The following is a 27412-nucleotide window of genomic DNA, read 5'->3' as shown; positions in this document are numbered from 1 at the left end:
GATGTGCTTTGATTATTCCTGACTATATGATGATGTTTAAAGGAAGGCCATGTGAGGGTGTGTGTTTACATGTGTGGTTGAGGTAGTATTTGTGAGGCTTAATGGTCTGTGTCTCTCCCCCTTGTGGTCTGGGGTGAGAAAGAAATGTATACTGCCTGGATTCAATCTAGCAAACTGCCATACACTCATTAAAACACGAAAGTAGACAAACACTTTGTGCCCTTTTGCCACCACATTAAGCGACAGATTCACTAAAAACAGAAGGCATTATGTTTTCAATTGCTATGCTGCCAAAAGTAATAGATGTCAGTGCTTTAATGTGCATAGCTGACAAAATGAAACGCACATGTTAGGAAGATCAATGAATATGTACAAGTATAATTGGACTGTGTAACAAACCTAGTTAGTGCTATCACAACTAATCATTTCTGTATTTCTGTTTGAGCCAGAGGGTTAGATTATTTCAGGCCCTGCAACTTAGTGTTACACAACCTGCTGCAACTTCGACTGTACACCACTGTAACGTGCATGTGTGAGAGCTCCTGTTTGGTTACCAACAGATAGCGTAGAAATGCTGCCGATTGACGTAGTTTGAGCCAGATAACATCTCATGGCTCCATTGTAGACGCACCGTGGTGGTTTTAGTGGTTTGCTTTTCTTCTTTTGCTTTCAGTGAAAAGCCTCAGTGTGCTGTGGCTCAGGCATTGTGCATTAGCATACCTGTAGTAGAGAGTGCATCGTGTGGCGCAGGAAATGCCCTAACCCTGACCCGCCAGGCATAAGACAGTGTGCTCTAAAGTGGAGCGGAGGTCAGAGCCTGTACTCTTTCGATGTAACTACGTTTCATATTCTCTGTTATGCACAAACATAATGTGCAGTTTATGTGTCTTTCAGATGATCTTGTGGGACTGGGATCTGAAGCACTGGTACAAACCACAGTATCAGGTCAGTACTGCGTTTATTTACGTTTTTAACTTCAAGGTACCTGTGCGTGGCTCATCCAAGTAGCACACAGATAATACAGAGAGAGGGGTCAGCTTTTTTTGCTGACATTTTGTGGTTAGGCAAAATACACATTGAGCAAAAGCTAGCATACAATGACCTTGGAATGCCACATTTTTATCTTCCTCAGACATTCTTTGTCTTGTTTGAACTATTTGCGTAATCCAACAGAGAATTTAGCTCCCACAGACTAAAAATCATTATTTAGTCCTGTTAGGCAGAGCCAAGCCAGCCAGGATACGCTCCCATATGAAACGTGCCCTGAATAATGCACATATCACACCTGTTTGTGCTACAGTGCTCCTACAATGTATGAGATTTCCCTTTTTAGATACTAGAATAGCACTACACTTTTCATATGGGCTCTAGATACAGTGTATTTGTATTACTGTTGTTAGCCCAAATGTCTTTTTAAGTTAGTGGCGTGAATCAGTAGATTGTCACGCTGTCTGTTGTCAATATTATGGTGCACTCCAGCAAGAGACACAAGCCATGAGCCAACTTTTGGTATAAGACTTCTTTAGAGCGTGCTGGATCAAAGTTGCCCTCTGACAGGTCATTTGCTGCCCTGCTCCCTAATCTGTGTGATGTATGCGTGCATATGGCAGGGTGCAGTTAGCGGCAACGGCGTGGATCTTTCAGTCATCAACGAGGCCAGGAACCTGGTTTCGGACCTGCTGATGGATTCCTCTCTGCCGCCATCCACCATCTCAACTCTGCGCAGCATCTCAAGCCTCATGGGGACATTTTCGGGCTCATGCCGCCCCAGGGTCAACCCCTTCACCCCCTTCCCAGGTTTCTACCCCTGCGATGAGGTGGAGGACTCTGTAGAGAGGAGTGATAGGAAAACCTTTAAGGTGGGTAAAAGCACTACAACTTCACCAACCTAGTATATTTAAATAAAGAGATGAGTAATAGGCTATTCCAGTCAAAAGGTCCAAGTACTGAAGGAGTCACAGTGTCCAAACTTAGGAACAGCTCCTTCAGAAACAGCAGTATCTATTGTGAGAAAGGATTTTACAGCTGTGATCAGAGTGACAGTATCCTTGATTGTCACAAGGTAGATAACGGAGTTACACCATTCACATACTCGATTAGCCAGATGTTGTGTTGCTCGATGACGTCACATTGCATTGTGGCTCCATGCTGGCGTTAGGGTTTTAGACATTGTGCTGTTGTCAGTCTGAATGGGGGGTTGTTGTTTATGTAACATGACCAGCATCTTCAGTTTGTGTGAAAACATTTGTCTATACTGGACACTTCCTTTCCCCATCAGGGTTTGAGCAGCAGAAACAGCCTCCCCACTCCTCAGCCCAGGCGGAGCTCCACCTCCTCTTCAGCCCTCTCTTCTCTCGACTCCGCCTCTTTACGCTGGGAACGCAACAATGGCAAGAGACCGCACCCTGAACTCAACTTGACCAGGTACCAACCAAAACACGCTTAGAAACACACACTGTAGTCAGAATTGCTCGCACACGTCACCTGTGCTATAGTTTAACCTGAACCAAAGTTAATGTGACTGTCCTGCACAGTGAAATCAAGGGTCATTTTTCATTCATGGTCAGCCTGAACATTTTTTATGAATAGGTCTCAGGGAGTTTTAAATAAGCAAGAAATCCTATTGATTCTAAAAAAATAAGGTGTTGTACTTCTATAGTGAGGACCAGGTGAGAAACGTAGATCACGTTTGATTTTGAGTAGCGAAGCCAGACAGTTAGACACCAATGCTGAGGTGTTACTATTATTAGCAGAGCATAACATTGGTTGCATTTCATATATTTCACACAATTGATTATCACAAAAAGGAAAGCCATTCTAATCTTTTGAAAACATGCCACTCTGTTATAGTTGCACTTGTCCATAGTGCAGTAACTCCTTTATCATCACAGTCGATTGGTGAGGAATTAACTTTCATAGTTTCAACCGTGAACGAAAAACAGTGGACAATAGTGGTACCTACTGTTCACATGCATTGAGAGAAAGTCAAGCTCCTTTAGTGACTGTCAACAGATTTATTACATAGTGTTAAATGTACTCAAACAATACACTTGCTGTCAACAGTGGGGTGTCTACAGTGTCTACATGTCTCCACAGGATGGCAGTAGAGACTAGCTATGTTGTTGGCCAAAGAGCTTCTTTGCTTTTAAGATGATCAAAACAAAAACATTGAGATATTCCTTATCTTATTCTTTATCTTTGCTAAACTTATGCTTAGAGTCTTCTTTTCTTCAAGCCAGAGTTGAATATGTGTGTATTGTGCTCCAGCTCAGGCCTGTCTAATGGGCCCAATCCAAACCTTCTCACCATTCCCAAGCAGAGGTCTTCCTCTGTTACCCTCACCTACCATGCCGGGTCCAGGAGAGCAGGTGAGACTTAACCACAAAACTTCTCAGAGTCACTACACGTGGATTAATTGCTCATGTTTGGACTGAATCTCATCCCTCTGAACTCTCCAGGTGCATCTCCGAGCCTGAGCCCAGTCACCTCACCAAGCCACAGTCTTCTCGCAGCAGGCTCAGGTTCTTTGTCGTCCCTCATCACTCGATCGCCTGTGGAGTTCCCAGACACGGCTGACTTCCTCACAAAGCCGAGTGTCAGTTTGAACCTGCACAAGCCCTTAGGATTCAACCTCAGCTCACCTGATTTCCAGCATGCCCTCCGTAGCTCCCCCTTCTCTCTGTGCACCAGGTGAGACCTGCAGTACTGAAGCGGCATGTCATTGTGTATTTTATGTTTGTGGTTAAAAGGGCAATTAGTCATGTCTGTGATTGTCGTGTCCATTCTAGTTGTGGTCGTCAGATGCTCAAGGGAGGTTCCAGCATTGAAACGGGGGAATCCTATCAACCATTTACCAGTGAGGCTCAACGCAGGCGCTCAGGTACATACAAATACATTTAGTGCACAATAACTAGTGTATTGGTGTGGCGGCAGACAGGCTTGCTGGAGATTGAAAGAGAAACACTTCTGTAAGTAGTTAGGGGGTTAACGCTGCCCTCTGCTGGACTCCAAACGCAAGTTGATGCACACATGCAAGAATGTATATTTTTATCTTGTAAAAATGTTTTTTTTAACAGCTAGACTAACACGCTGAAAATAAGCTTTGCTTTGTCTATGGTTTGCTACAATCACTACCTCAATAGCTGCTATACCTTCTGGTAACCAGTATAAGATTTAATTTTCTCTTTAGTTTAAAACAGTGACCTGTTTTGTGCAAGTTATTTTTCAAAATAAGTAAAAGACATAATCTTTACTAAAAGCCCATTCAAACACTTCAATATATGGCAAATCATCAAGGGGAATACATACTAAATCAATTATGTGACGGCAATGTATTCATTTAAATTAAATTAAAAATACATGCACATGAACGCAACAAGATAAAAAGAGAAAAATGTACACGTCAGTGTGTGTGCGTGCGTCCATAGAACTCACGGCTTCCTGTGCTCTGTTGATGCAACAGGTGAAGGGTTGGACTTCACAGGAGAGCCTCTTATCAGGGAGGAAAGCGTGGAGGTGGAGGTGTCTGGGGACGGGAGGCCAGACGTTGCAGGGAACCAGGGGCAGGAGAAGAAGAAGAAGAAGAAGAAGAGCTCCAACACAGACCAGACTCGGGAATCAGAGGTGTGCTTGATCAGAGAGTTACTGCAGAACAGCAGAACATGACTCCATTTGTCATGTTATTTGCACTAAATTCTTTCAGCCATGAATTAGTTTGTTGCATGTTCAGAGTGTCAATGGAAACAATACCCTATGTTCTGATTGTTTTCAGGGTTGGCAGGAGTTCAGACTAGATCCTATGCTGGAGGACCAAGCGGCTCTCATGGAGAGGATGAACACCTGGAACTTCCAGATCTTTGACCTGGTGGACAGAACAGGAGGGAAGAGCGGAAGGATACTCAGCTATGTCAGTACAACACGCACAAACCAGTCTTCTACTGTCGCAGGAGCAGTTTATCTTTTAATTTGTCGGTCTGTCCACTCTCTTAAGAATAGCCATCAGTTCTTTTGATTAGGATATAATCATCACTGCAGCCTCTAGGGCCTGCTGGCAGGACTTTAGCATTTAGTCTGACTTTAATGTAAATATGCTAAATATAAATTATGATTGGTAGATTTCAGTAAGTGCAAATGGTGTCCTTTTTTTTTGCTGGAAACGATATGTCTGCACAGATAATTAACCTTTGTCCATGCATAATGATGTGTACAAAGTAATGTTAATGTTCAATGCCCTTTAATGTCCACTGGACACCGGTGAGGGAGCTGCTTGTGTTCTGATTGGTGTTTCAGTAAAGCTGGTGTGTGTTTCCTCAGGTGACATACACCCTTTTCCAGGATACGTGTCTGTTTGAAATTTTCAAGATTCCTGTGAGGGAGTTCATGACATACTTCTGTGCTCTGGAAAGTGGCTACAGGGACATTCCCTGTGAGTATTACACTGCGTAGTGTTCAAGGAAGTCAAAGACTCACATTTGTTTGTTTTTTATATCAGCCCAGGTTGTTCACCGTGTTGCTATTGTGTGGCCAAGCTAAGCTGCAGTTATAGTTATCCATAATTGATCGAACATTTGAAGTGCGTGCTGGTGCACTGTACACTGTACAATAGACTAATATAAACTATCATGCTTACAGATCACAACAGGGTCCATGCTACTGATGTGCTCCATGCTGTCTGGTACCTGACCACTCGACCAATTCCTGGGTTCCAGCAGATTCACAGTGAGCATGTGACAGGAAGTGACACAGGTGGGCTCAGTCAGAATATAGGGTGGCGTGAGAAGCCCCATTAGTTACTTGCAAAGTTAAACAGAACAATATAAGAATAACCCGAAACCAGATCGGTCTCTTGTTGTCACCGATACGGCACACATATAGCCGTGCTATCGTTCAGGTTCTTCATCCTTTCCTGCTGATGGCACCTGTTTTGAAGTGTCCACACTACTACTTCATACTACATTAAGAGATTTTGGACCGATTATTTTTGGCCACCCAAATTTAGCCATTTTAGAAATACAATACATTTGACTGATTTGGACTGTGGCTTTTAAAAAATGCTTTCTTTTGTGAGATGTGGCCTTCAATCTGCAGATAGTTTTGTTTAAAATGCAGAAATAGTTGAGCTCCATTAGAAATGACCTGGGGCTTATGCGCTGACGTCTAACAGTGAGGCTGCCAGAACAGCTGTCGTTTGATAAGAAGGGACGGACAGGGGGATGAGAAAATGGCAGTGATATGAGAAATTGAGTCGAGCAGTGAACAAATGAGAATAGAACAGTGTGTGTGTGTGTGTGTGTGTGTACTGTATGGCCATAACACCCTCTGTTTTGTATTCAATCCAATATCTGCTTTATAGAGATACATTAGAATGACAGTGTAGACCTACGCCTTATTGTTCATCGCTGCGACATCCATTGACATCCATCATGTTTGTTGTCATGTTTCAGATTCAGATAGTGGGATCTCTCCAGGAAGGATTTCCTACGCTTCCTCCAAAAGCTCCTCGATTTCAGATGACAGCTACGGCTGCCTGGCCTGGAACATACCTGCCCTGGAGCTCATGGCCCTTTATGTAGCAGCTGCAATGCACGATTATGACCATCCCGGTCGCACAAATGCCTTTCTAGTAGCCACTAATGCATCTCAGGTATCCTGCCGCTTTTATTGGTACTTCAAAGTGTTGTAGAATACATTGACAAACGTATTGAAGTTCACTGGGACACATAAACACACTTGTGTTTACAGAAACAACGGATCCAATGTTCAAAATATGGGTTTATGGAAAATGACCTTTAACTGTTTAGTCGGGAGATGGAGTACATACAAAAGTAACTGATTATTAAGTAACATTAGAATATTGGTTGTCACTTTAGTTCCCCTTTTAAACTGGCCACCTTGATGCTAAACTGAACTTTTTTTTTTTTACTTCTCAAAGTTGATGACCAGTTTGCTTGCTATCCTTATAAACACTGGAGCGCAGTGTATTTTATTACACCTAAAAATTCCATACATGTGTGTATGTGCACTATTTTTACAGTTGTCCAAGCTTTACAAATAAATCCACAATATATTCCGTGGATATTAATGAAATGACACACAGGTCCTATCAGCATTTGTCTGTTAAGTTAACCATTCCACGGTGAGGGACAGGTCTGCAACTGGCCCTCTAACAGGAAGGCAAATACAACCACTGACGTCTTGAGCCTGACAGACGAGCCCTCTGTACAAACACAAAATGACGTGTCTCTCTGCAGTGGTGATAACGTCTGTCTGAGTGGCTCCTGGTGGATGCTGCAGGTCTGTCAGCAGAAAAAAACGCCACTCAACACAAATAGTCATGAATGATCAACGCACACATGCACTAACCACACAAAATGGACTGCTTGCATATCCAATTTTATTTAAGGTTTTAAAGCATAATCATTTTGTTTTTTTTACATGAATCACCTTGACTGCCTCTCTTGAAATGGTGTTTTGAGTGTCCTACAGAAACGCCAGTTTTACAGTTAATCTTTAACTTCACAGTCGACATTTTCATTAGATGACTTTTCTTCCGTATTAAATAACACAAAGCCAAGCGATGCGTAGTATAATTTAAAAGTAGCCTTTTCGGATGCAAGACACTGCTCGATTTAGACAAATATAATACTTGTTTAATGTCCCGATGAACACAAAGTTAAATACACTGTACAAACGGTGTCTCGAGAGGAGATCATATGTAAGCTTAACTCCACATGACAGCCAGTTGGCTCCTTCACTGTGGTCAGTCATGTAAATGAGGGGTGAAAAGGTTAACTGCATGCCCTTGTTTAAATATTGTATTTTCTCAACATGACCACTGATAGCACTCACACTGTCTGGGTTTTGTAGAAGTCCCAGGAAAGCTGTTTAAAAGAAGTGAGAGGGAACTCTGAACCTATTGATTGCTAATGATGTGGCATCTAATGTTCTTATAACTACTCTTAACATGTTTTTATCCTCAGCTATACTTTCATTTGAGGCGGTTACATTTCTACTTTTATAACCAAATCCCCTCACACCCATCCATCCATCCATTATCACCCGCTTATCCGGGGTCGGGTCGCGGTGGCAGCAGGTTCAGCAGGCCGACCCAGGCTTCCCTCTCACCCGCAACACTTTCCAGCTCATTCTGGGGGATCCCGAGGCGTTCCAAGGCCAGCCGGGAGATATAATCCCTCCAGCGTGTCCTCGGTCTTTCCCGGGGCCTCACACCCAGTCTCTCATTTACTGAGTGCTTTCTATTTTTAAAACCATTTTAAAAAATGGTGTAACGCATATGTAGACGTATTATGTAAGCACGTATTATCATTTTTGAGGAAATTGTAGGATTTTCGTTAGCCTGCGGCCTTTCCCCTCTCTCACCACTTGGCTTTCCCCTCCTGTGTGCTGTAGGCAGTGCTGTACAATGACCGGTCGGTGCTGGAGAACCACCACGCTGCGTCTGCCTGGAGCCTCTACTTGTCCCGGCCCGAGTTCAACTTCCTGGTCAACCTGGATCATGTGGAGTTCAAGCGATTTCGCTTCCTCGTCATCGAGGCTATACTGGCCACAGACCTCAAGAAGCACTTTGACTTCCTGGCTGAGTTCAATGCCAAGGTCTGAGATGAAGAAATCTTAACAGATGTATATGACCAGAATAGATCATTATCCATTTATTGATCCTTTAATATCTGGCAAAAATATTGATTGAAACATTAGGATGGTACGTTAACGTTTAGTTACTAGTGAATAGTTAGTACGAGCATAATGGATGCAGGAAAAATCAGTTGACCGTTTATAATAAGGCATCCATCTTTGTTTGTTTGTTTGTTTGTTAACAGGTGAATGATGTGAACAGTCCAGGAATTGATTGGACCAATGAGAATGACAGGCTGCTGGTGTGCCAAGTGTGTATCAAGCTGGCCGATATCAATGGGCCGGCCAAAGTTCGTGACCTGCACCTCAAGTGGACAGAAGGCATCGTCAATGAATTTTATGAGCAGGTACGGACTGAGTTATCTTTATCATTTTACTGAGGGGAAAAAGGAATACCTCAAACAAGATCCTGTCATTCTTTATGCCTCCATGCCCGGTGACATCTGTAGCATTATATTTTCGGGTTATCTGTCCGGTCCGTTCTCGTTAACATGATATGTCAGTAACAGCACATAATCCACCGATACCCTGAAGTAATTCCCTTCCCAGCACAAACGCCTTTAAGGTTACAAATAAGGGAAAAGGAACAGACACCAAAGGGAGCGATTAGTGACATCCAATAATCCCTGTAGTTTATCCCAGATGTGCAAATTTATATGAACAAATTAAAATATATGACAATTAATAGTCTCAGGAGAACCTTTCAGCTAAATTCAGTCCATCTTGTCCTGCATGGGAAATGTGACTTTCTGTATAATGAAAAAACACTAAAACAATACAAATATTATTGTTCTTCCCCTTACTGTCATTGTATTTTGTGTCAAGGCTCATCCTTAAAGATCTGTGTATCCCTGAGATATTTTTAACCATAATCTTTATTCCTAATCTGCAGGGTGACGAGGAAGCTACGTTGGGATTACCCATCAGCCCCTTTATGGACCGCTCCGCTCCGCAGCTGGCGAAGTTACAGGAGTCCTTCATCACTCACATTGTAGGACCACTTTGTAACTCCTACGACGCCGCTGGCCTGCTTCCTGGCCACTGGATTAATGAAGAGGGATCAGATGAAGACAGTGAGGTGGGGCAAGTGGACACAGACACAGATGAAGATGAGGATGAGGATGATGAGCTAGAGGACGAACTGGCACCAAGTAAGACACCAACAGCTCATCAGTATTGTCAGGTTTACCTCGAAAAACAGATCACAGAAAGCCAATCTAGATTTTTGTTTGTGTTTTCCTCATTGCAGAAAGGAGAAAGAGCCGCCGCAGGTTGTTCTGCAGTATTATGCAGCACCTGACGGAGAACCACAAGGTGTGGAAGAAGACCATAGAGGAGGAGGAGAAGAGGAAAGAGCTCGGCAAGCAGCAGCAGCCAGACGGCCTCCTATCCAGCCTGCCGGCCAGCCTGCCCACCTCCCCGTCAGATGACATCCAGGTCATCCAGGAGGAAGAGGAGGGAGAGGAGCGTCAGTAGCAGGAGGATGAAGGAGAGAACAGAGACGCGTGGAAGAGAAGAGGAGAGGCAGTACAAGGACATGAGTCCCTCAACCACCTGCCTTTCACCAACACAAATGGACGTGAGAAACACACACAGACAGTTGACAAATGCACATAAAACACACTTTGCATCCCCTCTCTCTCTCTCTCTCTGTGTCTCTGTTTCTCTCTCACACACACACACACACACACACACACCGAAAGATTCACTGTGCAGACACTCGGATGCTTAAGCAGTCACATTGTTCTTGGAGAAACAAAAAGGCCTTACTACTGTGAGCGGATCCTTGCTGCAGCGGTGGGAGCCCAACTCCTATGCACTTTCACCCCGTGGAGAATCGAGTGCACCCAGAATAAAACGCCCCAGAGCTGAGCAGGAAAGGTGCCGAAGACAACGAAGAAGAGTGTGGACAGGGTCCAGCATTAACTTTCCCTCCTTGGTGACCTGGCTGTGATGCTGCCTTGAATACAAAGCGCTTACACCTCCCTTAGGTACAAAACAATTCCTGTCTATTTGAAAATGAAAGGTGGAGGAAAGAGGAAAAATAATGAAGCAAGCGACATTCTGAAGCGATTGATACCCTTTACCAAAGCAACCAGTTCAAACACGGAAAGACAAGAGACTGAGACTGTTTCAGCCCCCATGTCAGGTATATTTTTGAATTATATATATATATATATATATATATATATATACGTGAATATATATATATATATCAAATGCGCCTGCCTGAACCTTTACTAAGTCCTTATTGGCCAAGAGCCTCGGCTTGTGTATTTCTCTCTCCTTGCTGGCGACACAAAACACTGTATCAGACTCAGTCACAGAGACATTTTTTAAATGTTGACTGATTAATAGCATTATATCTGCATCATTTTTGATGCTTTTACTCATGTATACCACCCGTCTATTTTTTTGTGGGGGGGGGGATTCTTTAACTCTCCTTGCTTCATTTCGTTTCAAGTGTGTGAATATTTTTGGCAGGAATGTGATAAGAGAGAATGAGTAGGGAGAAAGAGAGCACATTTTTAATTATTAGTATGTAATTTGTGTGTATGTTTGTGCGTCCTTTCAGTAAGGGTTGGTTTCTAATCAGTGAAATGTCCTCTGGTGTTTAATTTAACATTGAGATCAGGAGCGCTGTTTCAATGAATGGATTCTTCATTTTCCTATTTTGATTCTAAATATTTTTTTTAAAGGTTACTCAGGATTCAAGCAAAGTTGAATAATTATGTTTCAAGGATTTATGTCATTATTACGAAATTCACTTTAAAAAGTAAGAACATTGTAATCTGGGTGACTGAAGTTTGTAATCCCTCAATGAACAACTTGACTACAAACAAATTTAAGCAATGCAAATCTTCTGGCAGAGGAGCGTACAGTATGTGCTGTCTGTCGGCCATCCATACACTGTTTGCATAACCTTTTTACAACCTCACTGGAGAAACTCCATTCTTAGCAGACTGCGAGCGCCTCTCTTTCAGAAACACTGGTTTGCAGTTCTATCACAGTTTATTAGGTCATTTCTTTTTCAATGTTCAATCTTCTCTGTTTTTAAGCAAGCAGTCCATATTTATTCATCTGTGTTTCGGTCCGTAGGCAAACACAGATGTTTAGATAAATTGAAAACTCACTCAACTCTTTTTTTCCTCATTATTTCTTTGATTTTGCCAAACCCAGCGATCCAGGGTTCATTTCACTATATATATATATATATATATATATATATATATATATACTAGTTCTCTATTTTTGTCTCATGAACTCTTGGCATTCCACTAGATAAAAATGTTAAATGGAAGGGAAGGCCAAATCTGTGCCTAGCTCCTTTATCACCTAATAAAATCATAATCTCTGGAGACAATGTTAAGTAAGCAGTGTAAATCAACATAGTAATATTTAAAGACAAAACAATAGATACAGGTATGCACATTTTAATACCAAACAAGTGTTTAGCCGCTGTACAAAAGAGTATGTGCATATATATATATATTTTTTTTAAATAATAAAAGGAATGCATCCGTTTTCTACACGCAGCTGTCATGTTGTACATTGAGATCCTGTAATTACCATTGTGTTTCCAGAGTTTTTATCTACTTCTATTTACAGGTGTGGAACTGTGGGGTTTGGTGTTTTGATTTAGATTTTTCACTTGGTTTCAGCCTCCCGCTGTTCTGTTTCATAACCACTCTTGTATTCTTCATTATCTCTCTCTATCACTGTGTCTCGCTCGACCCAACTCGTGCCAAACTTTACCTACATACAGTAGTTTGTGGGCTTTGATACACTGATTGGCAAAATCTCTCTGGGCTTCAGTACTGTTCATGCAAGAAAAAAACATCTTGAGTCAAATATTTCACCGGGCTCTAAATGGCAGTGACAGTGGCAAGAGTCCGAGTTACACTCAGGTCAGAGCCATATGCATTCTGACAACTCTGTCGTCAGTTGTGTTCACATGGAGCCATATTAGATCATAAATCCTCGGTAGCTCCCAACCCGGCATACTCCAGCTCATTAAATTGTAAAGGTTTGTTGGCTTCTCACTGTGCAGTCTTTCTAACCAGTGTCCTCTGATGATTGTGCCATAAATACATCTATGAATGGTTGTTACCCTTATGTAGCATCAATATACGTACGTTTGTCTAATGTAACCATTCACCCTTATCTACATTGTGGGGGCAACTGATTTTTGTTGTTATTTATAGCTGTCATAAAACACCATCCCTAAAGTACCAGACCTTCTCATTGATTTTTATTGCTGTGAGTGTGTGTGTCTGTATGAACTCGCAATATACAATAATAACACTGCCTTCTCTTTGTGTCCATGCCACCCCAAATACACAGAAGAGTCTAACCTTAAAGACCCTAAAGACACACACAGGTTTTTTCACTTACACGCCTCATTAGACCTCCTCTCAGGCCAGTGGGCGTGTACAAACTGCTTGATTGACATCTCCCTTACTCCTGGACATGTTGCGCTTGATATGGTGGAACAATGTACGCCCTTGTTATTTATAGAATGGCATGATACCCTGCATAACTGGAGCACAGGTCTAATCAGCCACATTAACCGCAATCACCTGTGTGAGTGTACAGAGCCTTTAAATCAGCTGTTTATTGTAAATACTTTGTACATTAAAAAAGGCTCAAATCGTTGCATGTGGAAGGAAAGTGGTTGGGAAAGATCTCAACCCCTCAGGCAACATTAACCCGACTGCAGGTCCCCTCGGCAATAGCACACAGGGTCTTTTAACTTATGGCTTTGATTTTATGGCCTGCAACTTTTATTGTTTTTGTTCCCTCACACCATACTCATGAGTGTTGTTTTTTTCAAAAACGTTCTGTAAACCCACCCCACCCCCTAAAAGAAAATGAGATCAGGTTGCATGAAACATTACTCCACATTGGTGCTAATGTTTTTTGTGTCTGTTCAATTTATGGAGCAGTGCAAAGGGGGAGAGGTCAATTTAGAAAATGGGGGACGCAGCTGCTTTTTATGAACAATTTATGACCACTAATGATTATTGTACGTTGGGTGTCCTGGGACTTGGGTTACTAAATCAATAGGCTGAAATTATTTTTGCAAGTATTCAAAGGGATGACCTGCGGTCTTAACATGTGGATAACACATTAGTCATAAATATAAGATATTTGTACATTTCAGTGTTGGGTTTTAGCAATTTAGCAGCAGCTAAAAGATGACATGGCAAGTTTTAAATATCTTAAGAAAGACTTTATGAATACACACAAAAAAAACTCATACTACCAGTATTGCAAAAAAAAGAGACAAACGAACGTTAACCTCAAACATAAATGCAGTACTCTGTTAATACTGAGAAGCACCATTTAGCAGAAACCAGTGTTGCATAGTCATTTCCTAGAAATCCACCAGGGTGGGATTTGCCTTCCAAGAGGCACATTTTACAAAGAGCGTAATCCCTAGAGGGCGGGTCGGAGTCAGGCCAAGTAATGGCCCACATCCAGATCCAACACGCAGAGTTCAGAACTTTCTTGGAAAGTCACATTTCGCCCCACACGTACAAATCAGTGGTGTCATTTGTCTGACCTGAAGCTGAGGAGGCGGGGCTATGATCCATCATAGGTGTACTTACTATTAATCATTGACTTACACCCATCGCCACCGCACCAAGGTTCATAGACATTTCATTTTCTGGGCTCAGAGCAACTCTGAGCTACAGAGAACTAAATCAATAGCACACAAGTGTTCCCAGAATGTCATTCAGCATCAAGTTTTTGTCGCCTCCCTTGCTGCTTAAAACTAATGTGCAAACGTGCATATTGCTCAGTAAAATAATTCAATAGTAATTGAATAAACTGGTTTAAATGTCCAAATGTAAAGAGCGATTTTTTTATCGCTGAAAGTCCTTTGGAAAAACTGTGATGCACAAGAACTGGACGCTACCGTCCAGAGCGATACCGTTTTAATGCACCTGTATCATGTGGTTGCATTGCTGTGCAAAATAGTTAAATACTGGCTTGAACATTTGAACAAGCTGTATTACATTTCTGTTTGCCTAATTGTGATAAGGAGTGTCTCCAAAGTAGGGACTTTTCTGCTGCCTGCGGATAGCACAGATGGAGTAAGGTTTGGGCTGTAATGTCATGCCCAGTTTGGGAGTGACAGTTGGGATGCTTCCTGGAGGAAACTGAAGATGAAACCTCTGCAGCAAAGTGGTGAAGAAGAGGAACATCTCCATCCTGGCCAGCTGTTCGCCCAGACAGCACCGCCTCCCTGAAAACAGAAAGTTCATTCATTTAGACTCTCTCATACACACACAGGCACATCATCTGTCCTCAGAAATAGAATAAATACATTGGGGAACACAAACTCTACGGATGAGGAAAACATGTGTTTAAGTGGGGATTATGGTCTGTCATAAAGACAATGAGAACTTGAACAAAATGAAAATCATGAACGGATGCTCCAGCTGAAGCAAACACTTGAACTAGGATCATAATGGACTATATTAAAAAATGTTAAAAGAGAGAGAGGTAAGAGAAAGTACGTTGGCTCTAATAAACAGCGTATTTGTTTTATTTTTTCTTGTAATGCAAAGGAGGGTACGGATTTTTTGTCGATGTGATGTTTTTTATCTATATACATGCAGTTTTACGTTTTTATTTAATCTATAGCGGGAAGTAGATTGCACTGAGAAAAATGAAGCCAAAGAGTGAATTCAGTGTATTTAAGACCTCATTCTCGTTCGATGGCAGCATTGTGGTTACCTGCCAGTTTCACTCATCAAATAACCTAAAGCCACAATCATTTGTATCAAGAGTATTAGAACCTAAGTAAAAAAGAGACTAACCCAAGGAGAATGGCAGGAAGGCCTCCCGCTTCACAAAGTTGCCATTGCTGTCCAGAAACCTCTGTGGTGAGAAAGCACCTGGATCGTTCCAGTACTTCTCGTCAAAGTGCACTGAGTAGAGGTTTGTGATCACCATGGTGCCTTTGGGAATTGAGTAACCATTGACTTTTGCATCCTGGGAGGTGGCACGGAAAATACCAAGGGGAACGATGTTGCAGAAGCGTAGGATCTCGTGCAGAACAGCCTCCACATAGGGCATCTTCTGTTTGTCCTCCCAAGTGGGTGCCCTCTCATTGGCCAGCACGCTGTCGATCTCCCTGTGCACCCTCTCTTTGAAGAGAAAAACAAATGGCATCATGCATTTATTCATGCAGAACATTACATAAGCATTATATCTAGAGCAGCCTAGAAACAGACGTTCATCAAATCTCTCTCTGGGTCAAATGTTCTCATATTGGGACCATGTCTCTACTATAACTGACCTTGTATGTTGGGGTAGAGAGCCATGTACAGCATGGCCCAGCGCAGGGTGTTAGTCGTGGTCTCTGTGCCAGCAATAATGAGCTCACCCACTGAGTAGATGAGGTTGTCATTTGAAAAAGAGGAGTCGGGCCCTCCTGCGCTCCGCTCCAACTCATCCAAATAGGCATCAACATAGTGGCGAGGTGCGTGTGGCACCCTGCCCTGGGAAAAACCCTTTATAACCTTCTGCAAGAAGTCATACACCTCAGCAGCATTGCGGAACAGCTTCTGGTGTTTCCCAAAGGGCACATACTCAATCCAAGGGAAAGCGTTGTAGAGGAGGGCCCAGGCGCTCACTGCTAGCTCCACATTCTCACTGAATAGCTCGATCATGTGCTGGAAGTTGCGGTCGTCGTAAGTGAAGCGCTGTCCAAAAATGATCAGGTTGGTGATGTTGGACACAGCGTTGGTTACCAGGTGTTTGGGGTTGAAGGGCTTTCCCTTGTGTTCGTCAATGGCATCGACAAAGAACATGCACTCCTCTGAGATCTTCCTCTCGAACTGTTTCTGGCCGCTTCCGAAGTAACGGAAAGAGTTGCACGCCAGTTTACGGTGTTCAATCCAGCCTTTGCCAAATTTACAATTGAGAAGCCCTTTGAAAGGTGGAGAAAGAAGTGAAGCGGATCAGTTTATATCATGCCAACTGCAATCTTTTCAAATACTGATTGCATTGCAATCTTATATCATCATCTTACCACCCATTTTGGTCATTTTCATGAATAAAGGCAGCGATGGGCGATCAGCGAACACCTCGCTTTGATGGTAGAGGCATTCCTTGACACAGTCATATCCAGTTAACACCACCGTCAGGATGCCTCCCAGGTCAAGACTGAAAATCTGAAAGGTACACATTGCAACATGAGCACTGTACTTTTGTTCTTTGCACACATGTCTGTGCAAATGAATGTGTCAAGATATGTGAGATTAATACATCAATTGTAGCCATGATGCAACATTTTGCTTCCGCTCTTTGTCACTAGTGTCCAAACTGGCTTTTCCAGAGGGTTTTTTTCCCATCAACTTTCCTGCACAGGATAGTGAGTGAATGAGACTCTGACCCCTATATAAGGTTTACAAGATATCCAGCTCTGCACCGAAATGATGTGTAACATCAAACGGCACAACTTGCCACCAAAAGAAACTCCCTGTCCCTCTCTGTTTTTTGGGGAGCCCCTGAATGGTCGCTTGTTCTCCTCCAAATGCTGCAGACAACATTTTTAGGGCGAGTCTCTTTTGTTCGTATCATGACTTGTTCTCAACGCGTGCGTGCGTGCGCGTGCACGCATGCATCCGTGTGTGAGCGTGTGTGTGTGTGTGTGTGTGTGTGTGTGTGTGTGTAATACAAGTATAGTCCTCTGCAATCATGCACTGCACAGTTTGCAGAGTGAAAAAGCACTGCGGTGACAAAAAGAGTCGTTACCTGTCCGTGCACTTCGCTCTGCTTCTTGAGGAAGACGTGCGGCTCGGTGGCCAGAGACATAATGTTCCCTATCACTGGGATGGTTGAGGGACCAGGAGGAAAGCCCGGGGGTCTTCTCTGCTTCACGAGCTGGCGAACTAGCAGAAAAGCGAGGAGGGCGACCGCCGAACAGCCCACACCAAGCAGAGCCTGTGCGCAGGACACCGGCGCCAGAGATTGCGATTCAATTGAAACCATCTTCTCCAAAAGTCTCACTTCCACTCGTGGACTACCTCCGCAGACGTCGGCTTCTCCTCGGAGGAACTGAAGCGCAGATGTATCATCTTGCACACTTTTTTATATCCCCCGCCTCTAAAGCTAAGATTGGCCAGCCAAGTCAGAGTCAGCTGTTGGGTGAACTTTGTTCTGCTCTTGATCGATAACCCGGATCATTTGGGTGGTTATCGGTTGAGTTTGGGCTGCTTTTATTGAGCCTGCAGAGGGAGCAAACCACCATAAAAGTCACAAAGTCACAGCTGGTAAACACGCTGAGACGTGGAGGTCGAACAACGTTGGCTCAAACTAACAAACCAGCGTTTTGGTGCATAAAAGTGCACAATGTAAGTATTATTACATATAACGTATTAACCTATAGCAGGGGAGGCTGGTGTGGATTATACCGGTGGGCACAGAGCCAACCTTTGTTTCAAGGAAATCAGACAGAAATGCAGACACAGTCTGGAGGTGCTGCTTCCTGGGTCCTAAAAGGGACAAAGACACGCTTTAAACTAACATAGAAGAGGCAATTATGTTATAGACCTCCAGTGTGACGTTTGACTGTTTAAGCAAAAGGAAACTCACTCACATGTAATGACACATTTAAAAATGATGCTTAGTCAAAATACATATAAAATGTATCGTGTGTTTGCCACAGATTTTTTTTCTGCCAAAGGAACCAGTGTGATGCTAACTTCTGGGGTTGACCTACACAATACATCATACCTGCACTATTTTTTTTCACAGCTGAATTCATTTTCTTGCTAGATTTAGTGACTTTTGGAGCTACTGCTGCTAGTTATTTTTTTATTAGAAAAGAGTTTGCTGGGCTATGTTTTTAGGGTGGATAATGTTTTTAATATTGCTAGTTTGCCAACATTAGCAACCCTAGCTTTTATGTTCATTATGTTGTAGAGACCATGATAACGTTTGAGGTAGAAGTATTTTAAAGTATTGATAAACGCTGAATGAAGAAGATAGAGGACAGATTATAATGTATACTATGTTCATATGGGGGACACAAGGAAAAAGAAACAAGCTAATGACTTCATGGGAAACTAATTAACTTAGTTACATGCTATTATGACTACTGAAATAGGAAGATCAGCATGCTAACCAAAAGCAACATGCAAGGAAGGATTTGAACCCCAAACCCCTCTGTTAATCTTAAAAGTTGAATATTAACAAACTAAAATTCAGTAAGGTGAAAATAAAGATTGCCCTCCCTCAAATGTAGATCATTTGTGTTGACTGTTCCTTCTGTGTAGTGGTCAAAGTAAGTATTGCTTTGGCTGAGATTTTTTAGAAGAAAACAAAAACAAATGCTAATGAAAATCCAAATAAACAAACAATCCCAAGTGAACCACCCATCCTGCTCCTGGGAGGAGAGGCAAGAGGACCAGGCCCACATGACTGTCACACTATACTAGATATCATAATAGATATGATCAACTTGCTGTATTGGCCGACAGTCTCAAAGGTGATGTGGCTTTTCAAAATGTGATTGTGTGAAATTCATTTTGAAAAAATGGGTATTTTGCCAATCCTTCCCAGTTTAGTTCATATGAACAAAAAGTGTCTAACTATTGTGTGTGCAAGAAAGAGTTCATGCATCAAAGCGCTGGTTTGCACATTTTTAAAAGCATTTCAATGCCTCAGTAGTTTTACAACTTTAATAGTGGGTTTGATGAACTGCAGTGTGTTTTATACTGTGCCGCCCCCTAATTTCTATTATTTATTTACACTAGTTTCAACTCCTATCTGAATGGGCCTTTTTTTTAAAATGCCCAGCTTCAATTTATTTGAGCAAACTTTTGAACAAAATGTGGAAACTGAGTGAAACTGAATCACACATCAATCACAATAATATAAAAGGCACTCACAGAAGTCATAACTTACAGAACTCTTCGAAAGCGATGCTTTAAATGAAATAAGAAAGCCTCTTTTGTTTGTCAAAACTTGAATTCATCGAGGTAAATTAAGAGTAAGCACGTTTCTGGTGTTACCCTGTTTTTTTCTTTTCAAGTAAATAAACTTTGCCCCAGTAAGCTGCTCCAGTTCCCTTCACCCAAACACGTCAAAGGTTAGGTCATGCACTGCTCATAGAGGTCAAAGGTTAAGGCCGGCACCACATTCCAAACATGCATTCGTTCTGTGAGATCTTTCAAACTTGTTGTCTAAAAGCTGAACTCATCCAGACAGTGCAGGACTGTGCGTGGATGTTCTAAAAACAGGGAACAATTGTTAATACTTACATTAAACTGTTGGACAGTGTTTTTTTCTCGCCAAATAAGTCGTAATCTTGGTCAATATATTTGACATAATCCCTTTCATTCACTATACATGTATTTATTAATTCACTTACTCTTTTGCCAACAGGTTTTTTGCCATATGGTCTGTAGAGGGAAGTTGAGAATGGATAGAGCTTGCGAGGGTTAATCCAAGGAACTATCATGTCATTAATGGGGGTTTAAACTACAAACAGTTTTCTCTTCTGTAGAACCATGCTCTCCATGCTCTCCATGCTGCTGTGGGATAAGTTCATCTTGACTGGCTCCTCATTAGACATGAAGTTGTTTATCCAGCCGCTCCTTCCTGCTGTGGCAGCTGGTAAGCTTCTTTTTTTTTTACAGACTTCTCCCAATCATTCATATTTGTTATGACTACCTAATGAGGATATTCTTGCAAATTACTTCTTTGCTTCCTGCAAGCTCCAGAGACTCAAAAGCTATTCTGGAAGCGTTAAACACATCTGTCAAATGTAATCAAATAAACATGTTCTCACTGTTGCATTATCTTGTTAGTGGTTGGATTAACCAAAACACCAGCAACACGAGTGTCCAGGCGGTTAACGTTGACCATATTTTGGCATTGATTCAGAAAAAAACAAACAGAACCAGGTTTATTAAAAACAATATTTGAAAATCATCCCGACAGCTTCTACTTGGCAATGTCATGAATATACAGGTGTAATAAGAGGAACAAAAAAAGAAGGATTTGTTGAATCTGGATGGAAGTGGAGAAAAAACAGGAAGACTTATTATTATCAGGTTAAGTCAGGTGTGGCACACATTTTTTCTATCTACTGTATTTGGTATATAATCAATGCAATATGGATTAATATATACATTGTTAAATATTCTTCAAGGAGCAATTTTACCAAGAAGCGGCCAAGAAGAAGCTGCAGCACGGGTACAGTTCACATACAGTATACATATTGTCATATCACCGCACCCTATCCCGGGATAATTGTATTCCTGTCCTGATATCAATGCATAGGTTTTAATGCATTATAAGGCCATTTGAAGATTGTTCTTCCTGTTTTGCTAAAGTGTTGGGCATTGCGTGCCATGTCTGTTTGGGTGGGTCCCTTGTCTACTGTGGTTCTACAGTAAATTATTTACTATCCGGATGACTGGAATTATCAAGTGCATGATGACAAATCGAATTACTGACCTTCCCTGGTAATACTAATGTTATCCACAACCTCCTTTTTCCAACAACATAATGAAAGTGGCTGGAAGATCAAGAGGTCTTGTAATCCCTCTGCAACCACTGGCCGTGTGTTTCAATGTTAGTTCCGGTTTGGTCCGCTTTCTAATGGAGAGCAGCAGGTGTAAGTCATTTTGCTAATGGATACTTCATCTCATGTTTGTAATTCCATGAGCAAGGAATGAGGGTTATGTTCTTTGTGAAGTGCAGAAACTAATTAAAGGTTTTCCACCCAGTTGCTCTCATCATTGCCCTGTGTTCACAATTTTAATGTGTTGTTTTAACGCTTTGTTGTAAAGCCAAAGAACATTTTCAACACAGACAATAAAGTTAATTTTGTGCTTACTTCTTTCTGACAGTTCCAGAGAAGGTTCAGCGGTCATACAGCCAACAATGGCACAATTGCTTTATTTTCACACTCAAAACACAAGCTTGCTCCTTTAGGACTGAACCAAAAAAACTCATCTCCAAAGTCTCGTCCAACTATTTGTGTCTATGAACCACTACCTCTGTCAATGATGTTGGATCTTAGGCACTGATATCAAGATTCTTACTTACAATCTGGCAATTGATTTCATCTCAACAGCCGACAGTAGTGCAAATTGAGTCACATTGACATTTACATCCTTATAAAATAAAAAGATCTGTTGTACTGAGGTGATTTGAGTGGTCATGCTAAGGTGTTCCTAGAGATCAGTGCTATTTTGGTGCTCGTTTTTGTGTGGAACTGTCTCTTCCTGCGTAGACTCTTTTCTAGTTTCACAAAAAAGCCTTTATCTCTTATAATAACTATCTGGGTTTCTCTTCCTCTTTTTTTGAGGATCAGTCTACAGGACAAGGAGCATTTAAAAAAACAAAAACATTATTTGCGTATAATATCTAGACGTATTTAACGATGGCCTCTGTTCAGCTAGCCTTCTTAGATTCAACATTAGCCTGGTGGCTTAGAAGGGCGAGAATTCAGAGGGCTGACTCACAATGATCCATGTGTATGCTCAAATGTCTACAATCCTAACTTTAACATTTAATATACAGTCTAACTGTGCACCATTCCAGCTGATCATCAAGCAACTCTTGCTGCCTGTTTAAAAAAACACATGATATGTTGTTGATATGAGTGAGCTCTGAAGGAGATTCTCTTTGAGACTTTTTATTCCCAGCCAAGAATGGTGGCGCTTCTCTCTGGGAGACGACACGCTCACACACTGACTCAGCTGAGACTGATGAGCGCTGAGCAGAACACTGCCCTCTCTGTCATCAATGCTCTCCTGTGTTGCAATTAATTTGCTCAAGCCAATTCGTGCCAAGCATTAGGGAATGTTAGCAGTGTGAGATAATTGCATTCTTGACAAGACACTTTTCCCCTTGGAATGTAATTTCTCTGCCTCACCTCGTGTCGCTGATCAGAGCAGGCCGTGGTGAACCGAGGCCCGGAAGCAACAAAGTGGAGTATTTACTTTTACACAGACTAGTGGCTCTTGTCGTCGGAGAAGAGACATCCTTATGAGTTAGAGAGATGGCTAGTGTGACTTTTAGCTTTTGTTTTTATAATCATTTTGGAGAATTTCCAAACAGGGAGATTGTTTAAGCACTGACTTCTGAAATCGGTGCACTGAGCTCGTGACTTTCTATCTTCACATTTCTGCTGTACTGGGTTGACATTCCATGAGAAGCTGGAGATGAACAGTTAACTACATACAGTATATTCACTTCAGACTTCTTTGTGAGTTAATAAAATGAGACAATAATCATTGTGTGTGTGTTTACTGTTGGAATCTCTTTCTCTAAAGTCTGAAGTTCGCCATGAGCAGTTTCTGATTTCATATGGAGCTGTTGGAGACTCATTTAGGTCTTCTGGTATAGAGCCTGCAGGTCTGCTCAATAGTACTAAAAGGCTCATTCACACTAATGAGTTTCCTTGTGACGCAAAAACTAACTGGGAGGCAGGGTGCGTTATGATACATCATCCAATATTGTTACATAAGGGGAATTACAAGATGGCCAGAGACCGACAACACAGTAATTAGCTCGGAGAAACTGGATGGACTGAATGCTGTGGAAAGGTTTAGTTTATCCATGGACACTATTCCCATTCAAGAAAGGCATCATTTTATTTAATTTGACATAAATTATGAACATACACAGGATAAAAATGTTGTTCAGCACTGTCAAATGAGGCAATAATATATTGAAACATGCAAACTGTAAATTGTTTGTCTGTTAGATGACATACTGATGAACATATGAGCCATGCATTTGGCCTTTAACCCCATTCCCCTTGCCACATTAAAAATGCATCTTGATTGATTGACTGCAGCAAAGGAAGTTGTTTGGTTTTGTTGAAGACATTGCTATCTGATAATATGTAATGACATATGAATCACTGTCTTCATAAATGTGATGAATATTGTGAGTAAGAGTAGGTACTGCATACCTTTGGATCTCATGCCACTTATTGGCCCGAACCGAGTTCATCGTAACCACTTAAAGATGATTTGGCCCAACATTAAAGATCACATTGACATATTTTAATAACAGCGGCACTGGTGATTTATATGTTAAATTCTCAAAACCATTTTAATTAAAACTAACTATGACAGTGAGGTTTTTCTTTCTCATTGAAATACCTGGCAGCTTTTTGTAAATTAATCACATACAGTATATAAATGCTATTTACATACAAGCTCTTTTATTGGCTTGCTGTAAGTGACGTAGTACTTCTGATTGGCTCACAGTTTGAGGTAAAATATTTCACTGGCCAATAGACTACGATCAAGTGCTCACTCACTTAATACAGACACCCATGGGGGACATATATAAAGCCCTGCACTGTAAGGAGTGCTCAGCAGATTCACAAGTGAGACTATCATTGCATTTCTTCATTACTAGAATATTTATTACCTGACAGTGAGTATTGATAAAAGACTGTTTTTTTTTAATTGTGTACATTATGCTGTCACTGTTGAATGTCAGATGATGCAGTTTTTTGAGAAGGCGAGAACTTAGTGGACTAGATAGCCACCTGTACTGGTGGATACTGGGTGCTAACATTGGGGAGATGCAGCTTTGCTGGTTTGAAGATGTTATATTATATATGATAGACTGCAGCTAATTCTGCTAATGGACAGAGCTGCTGTTATGGTTGCTGGCAAAGCTTCCAGTGTCAGTATATCACCAATAACTCCGCAAGTTCAGCAGCTCTAACAGTCAGGGTGGGTCGGAGGGAGAGAAGATTCATAGCAGTGTTACATGCAGTAGATGAGGAAGTCCGGACTAATAAGAAATCATGTCTACTTGAATCAAATTGTTGTGGACATTTTAACATATTTTCCTTACAATAATTTGTATTACCTTGTTTTTATGTGTTTTCTACAGCGAATTATGATCATGCTGAAACTCTTGAATCTCCTTCTTGCCTGTGCGCTGATCAGTTGTCAGATGTACGTCTCACAGGCAGCTCCATCCAGGTGAGAGTTATATGGCATTATTTCGTAAAGAATAACATATATTAACCTTTTAAACATTTGTTTAATTATTTGAATTATGTAAAGAAATGAATGTGTTCAAAAGTATTCCCGCAGAACAGTTGTCGTTCTTTATCAAAACTAATCACGTACGTTTGATTTTATATCTATAAGCTTGATTTCCTCAAAACTCCAAACTTTAAATGTAAAAATGCTACTCGGTTGATGTTTGCTTTTAAAAGGAATGAAACCAATGTGTCCAGATTACTTAATCAAATGTGTATTTTCAGAACTAGTAAGGAGTCAATATCAGATAGAGTCACACTATCGAATGATGATGCCCAAAGCTTACTCAGAGCTATCAAGGACTTCATGCAGATAACATCAGATGAGCAAGAGCACCAAACAGCTGATGGAAACAGGTATGGCTTTTATTATTTTTAGGTATTATCGTACTATAGTTAACCCTGATTACAATACCTTTTAATATGGGATGTGGTATCTATCTATCTATCTATCTATCTATCTATATATCTATCTATCTAACTATCTATCTATCTATCTTAGCAAAATATAACACACTTTTGTTTATAAGTCCAACAGCTCCAACTTTGGTCTTTATTTTTTGTTATCAAGGTATATAGTGACATTTATGTAAAACTACTCTTTGTCATAATCTGTTAATGCATGGACTGCAGTTAGTAATTCATCCATCCATATTCAATAGTAAATGATGTGCCTGGAAGACAGTGTCCTAAAACTGAAGAGAGCGTGATATCACAGTACAGGAGAAAAAATGCATGATAGATATTCTAGAAACTGAACATGCATGACAACTCAACTACAAGAGATATCTTCATATGTCTGTTAAATGTGTTAGCATGCATTTCAAATATTTATTCAACGCATGACATTTTAGAAAATCATGCATGTAATTATTCATATTTACGTGCATGCCACAGTTACTGTAAGCCTGTTTCTGCATGTTTGTCCCTAACAGCTTGGATAGACCCCTTTCTAAGCGCTGCACCGGCTTGAGCACTTGTGTGCTGGGCCAACTCTCCCAGGATATTCACAAACTCCAAACCTATCCCCGCACCAACGTGGGAGCAGAGACGCCCGGCAAGAAGCGAAGTCTCTCTAAGTCATATGAAAACTACGGAAACTCATACAATTGAAACTCTTATATTTAGCCCAGTCTATTCTTCTGTCTGCCTGAGTTAACGTTTGCTTGTTCATCCAGCTCTGTTTTCATTCACGAGACTGCTGATGCATGTGAATCCTATTTGTCTGACTAACTACATAGAAACAGCTTTGCTTTCATTTTCCCTCAGATTTGAACTACTAAGGTAGTTCTGTACAATACAATAAAATATGGTAACAGATAAACACACTTCTAATTTTTCATAGTAACCAGGTTCTACTTTAATAAATTCATCTTTTAATTGGAAGCTGTTTTTAATTCATTCAAGATTGAAAACATAGGTTGTACATTACTCATTGAATAAAACATGGAAGGAGAAAAGGGTAAGCATGACTATAAATGCACACACAATTCACATAATTGTTTATTGTTTTTTTTTGTCTTTCCATTGTGTTTAATTTGTTGTTGATGATGCTGCTAAGCAATCCTGGTAAACGTGTGTCGCTCAGATGTCTGACCTAACCTTAAGTATCCTCCTGTGATAAACTGTGTTCACTGTCTTTTCCATTCTTGCAAGTAACGCAACGGCACAGAAGCGGGGATGCAACACAGCCACCTGTGTAACCCACCGCTTGGCGGACTTCCTGAGTCGGTCAGGAGGACTGGGACACAGAAACTTTGTTCCCACCAATGTGGGGGCCCAGGCGTTTGGCAGACGGAAGCGGCGCGGCCCTGTGTGAGCACAAGTGCAGACGCATGGTACGTTAGCTATCATTGAAGCATGCAATGTACACAACGTACAAGAGAGCAATTTCAACAAAATCATTCAACGTTACAAGTGTGTGTGTGAGGTGTATCATTATGTATTGGAGTTGTGAAATTCCTATAATGGGTACCTACATTTTAATTTTCATGAAATTAGATATAACAATCAATTATGTTATGTTTTTGTATGGATGTTCACAAGTTACTTTAAAATAGTGTTCATTGAGAGAGATTTCTGTGGCCAAAACAGATCTTTTACCACTAAGGAACTTTGATAACAATGTGTCTCACTTTCTGTAGCTCTTTACTGTCAATCTATGAAATAAGACCTTTCTTTATAGAAGTTGAACTTTTTTATTGTTTGATGTCCTCTCTTTGGCTCTTTAGGACCGAGTGCCTTCTTTGAGGGACACAACTGCATCATCATCTACCTGCAAACACTTGGAAACATGAACATGTATAGAAGACCATGCATCCCAAACATGGACTGATCTCTTGTTTTCAGAAAGCTGTCCATATTTATTGAGCACTGGTGTTGTCATCATCAAGGAAAGAAAACCTAACTAAACTTAACTTAAATATGTTTTCCTCATATTTAAGTTAAGTTTAGTCAGGTTTTCTATATTATACTATTGTATTCTATTATTCTGACCTGTATCTGCTTAACAGTGAGGCAAAGTGGAAGTGTGATACTGAATGTCTGCACTACCAACACATCCTTTAACAACTGTGGCTGTCTTGTGCCTTGATGTAACACTTCTACTTCATTATAGTGCACAATGCAAGGGTAATAGATGTACTCATGATTCTAAATATTGTAATAATCGTGACTTGAAAGCAGGAATAAATTGTATTTTAGCTACATTAG

General features: G+C 41.1%; 3 protein-coding genes across 5 annotated transcripts in view; 2 read left to right on the top strand and 1 right to left on the bottom strand.

The window, feature by feature from the left end:
- pde3b (phosphodiesterase 3B) overlaps positions 1-12884 on the top strand; it is a 39321-nt gene extending 26437 nt beyond the window's left edge. The window contains exons 2-16 of the mRNA XM_034559225.1: positions 895-945; positions 1611-1859; positions 2279-2424; positions 3268-3368; positions 3459-3690; positions 3789-3880; positions 4463-4623; positions 4772-4906; positions 5314-5425; positions 5632-5745; positions 6444-6643; positions 8410-8613; positions 8838-8999; positions 9545-9803; positions 9902-12884. Of these exons, the coding sequence (XP_034415116.1) occupies positions 895-945; positions 1611-1859; positions 2279-2424; positions 3268-3368; positions 3459-3690; positions 3789-3880; positions 4463-4623; positions 4772-4906; positions 5314-5425; positions 5632-5745; positions 6444-6643; positions 8410-8613; positions 8838-8999; positions 9545-9803; positions 9902-10128 (2445 nt within the window). The 3' untranslated portion in view covers positions 10129-12884. The remainder of the gene's footprint in view (positions 1-894; positions 946-1610; positions 1860-2278; positions 2425-3267; positions 3369-3458; positions 3691-3788; positions 3881-4462; positions 4624-4771; positions 4907-5313; positions 5426-5631; positions 5746-6443; positions 6644-8409; positions 8614-8837; positions 9000-9544; positions 9804-9901) is intronic.
- A 1803-nt stretch (positions 12885-14687) lies between these two features.
- Positions 14688-17666, bottom strand: LOC117751469 (vitamin D 25-hydroxylase). The gene is made up of 5 exons (XM_034563357.1): positions 17425-17666; positions 16700-16841; positions 15965-16597; positions 15483-15812; positions 14688-14905 (listed from the first exon to the last, which is right to left on the bottom strand). Exons 1-5 carry the CDS (start codon positions 17659-17661, stop codon positions 14688-14690), a joined length of 1560 nt encoding a protein of 519 aa, XP_034419248.1. The 5' UTR covers positions 17662-17666.
- Positions 17667-17959: 293 nt separating this feature from the next.
- calca (calcitonin/calcitonin-related polypeptide, alpha) lies at positions 17960-26019 on the top strand. Of its 3 annotated transcripts, XM_034525723.1 has the most exons (5): positions 17960-18023; positions 20180-20289; positions 24547-24638; positions 24926-25057; positions 25636-26019. In XM_034525723.1, exons 3-5 carry the CDS (start codon positions 24553-24555, stop codon positions 25811-25813), a joined length of 396 nt encoding a protein of 131 aa, XP_034381614.1. In that variant the 5' UTR covers positions 17960-18023; positions 20180-20289; positions 24547-24552; the 3' UTR covers positions 25814-26019. The 3 variants fall into 3 exon arrangements, with proteins under 3 accessions (XP_034381614.1, XP_034381613.1, XP_034381612.1); XM_034525722.1 differs by lacking the exons at positions 17960-18023; positions 20180-20289 and adding an exon at positions 24029-24078; XM_034525721.1 differs by lacking the exons at positions 17960-18023; positions 20180-20289 and having other exon boundaries at positions 24532-24638.
- Positions 26020-27412: the final 1393 nt, after the last annotated feature.

The sequence above is a fragment of the Cyclopterus lumpus genome, chromosome 3 (assembly GCF_009769545.1).
Source record: "Cyclopterus lumpus isolate fCycLum1 chromosome 3, fCycLum1.pri, whole genome shotgun sequence".
Classification (NCBI taxonomy): domain Eukaryota; kingdom Metazoa; phylum Chordata; class Actinopteri; order Perciformes; family Cyclopteridae; genus Cyclopterus; species Cyclopterus lumpus.
The sequence above is the reverse complement of the archived record's forward strand: the minus strand, read 5'-3'. Positions and strand labels throughout refer to the sequence as shown.

What these genes read in the sequence shown, in the direction of transcription:
- calca (XM_034525721.1), top strand. Translation starts at nt 24,532, where the DNA reads ATGTGTTTTCTACAGCGAATTATGATCATGCTGAAACTCTTGAATCTC. An exon ending in TCACAGGCAGCTCCATCCAG is followed by an intron (nt 24,639 to 24,925) that starts GTGAGAGTTATA and finishes GTGTATTTTCAG; the next exon opens with AACTAGTAAGGAGTCAATAT. An exon ending in CAAACAGCTGATGGAAACAG is followed by an intron (nt 25,058 to 25,635) that starts GTATGGCTTTTA and finishes TGTCCCTAACAG; the next exon opens with CTTGGATAGACCCCTTTCTA.
- LOC117751469 (XM_034563357.1), bottom strand. Translation starts at nt 17,661, where the DNA reads ATGGTTTCAATTGAATCGCAATCTCTGGCGCCGGTGTCCTGCGCACAG. An exon ending in AGAGCGAAGTGCACGGACAG is followed by an intron (nt 16,842 to 17,424) that starts GTAACGACTCTT and finishes TGTACCTTTCAG; the next exon opens with ATTTTCAGTCTTGACCTGGG. An exon ending in CTTCCTGCCATTCTCCTTGG is followed by an intron (nt 14,906 to 15,482) that starts GTTAGTCTCTTT and finishes TTCTGTTTTCAG; the next exon opens with GGAGGCGGTGCTGTCTGGGC.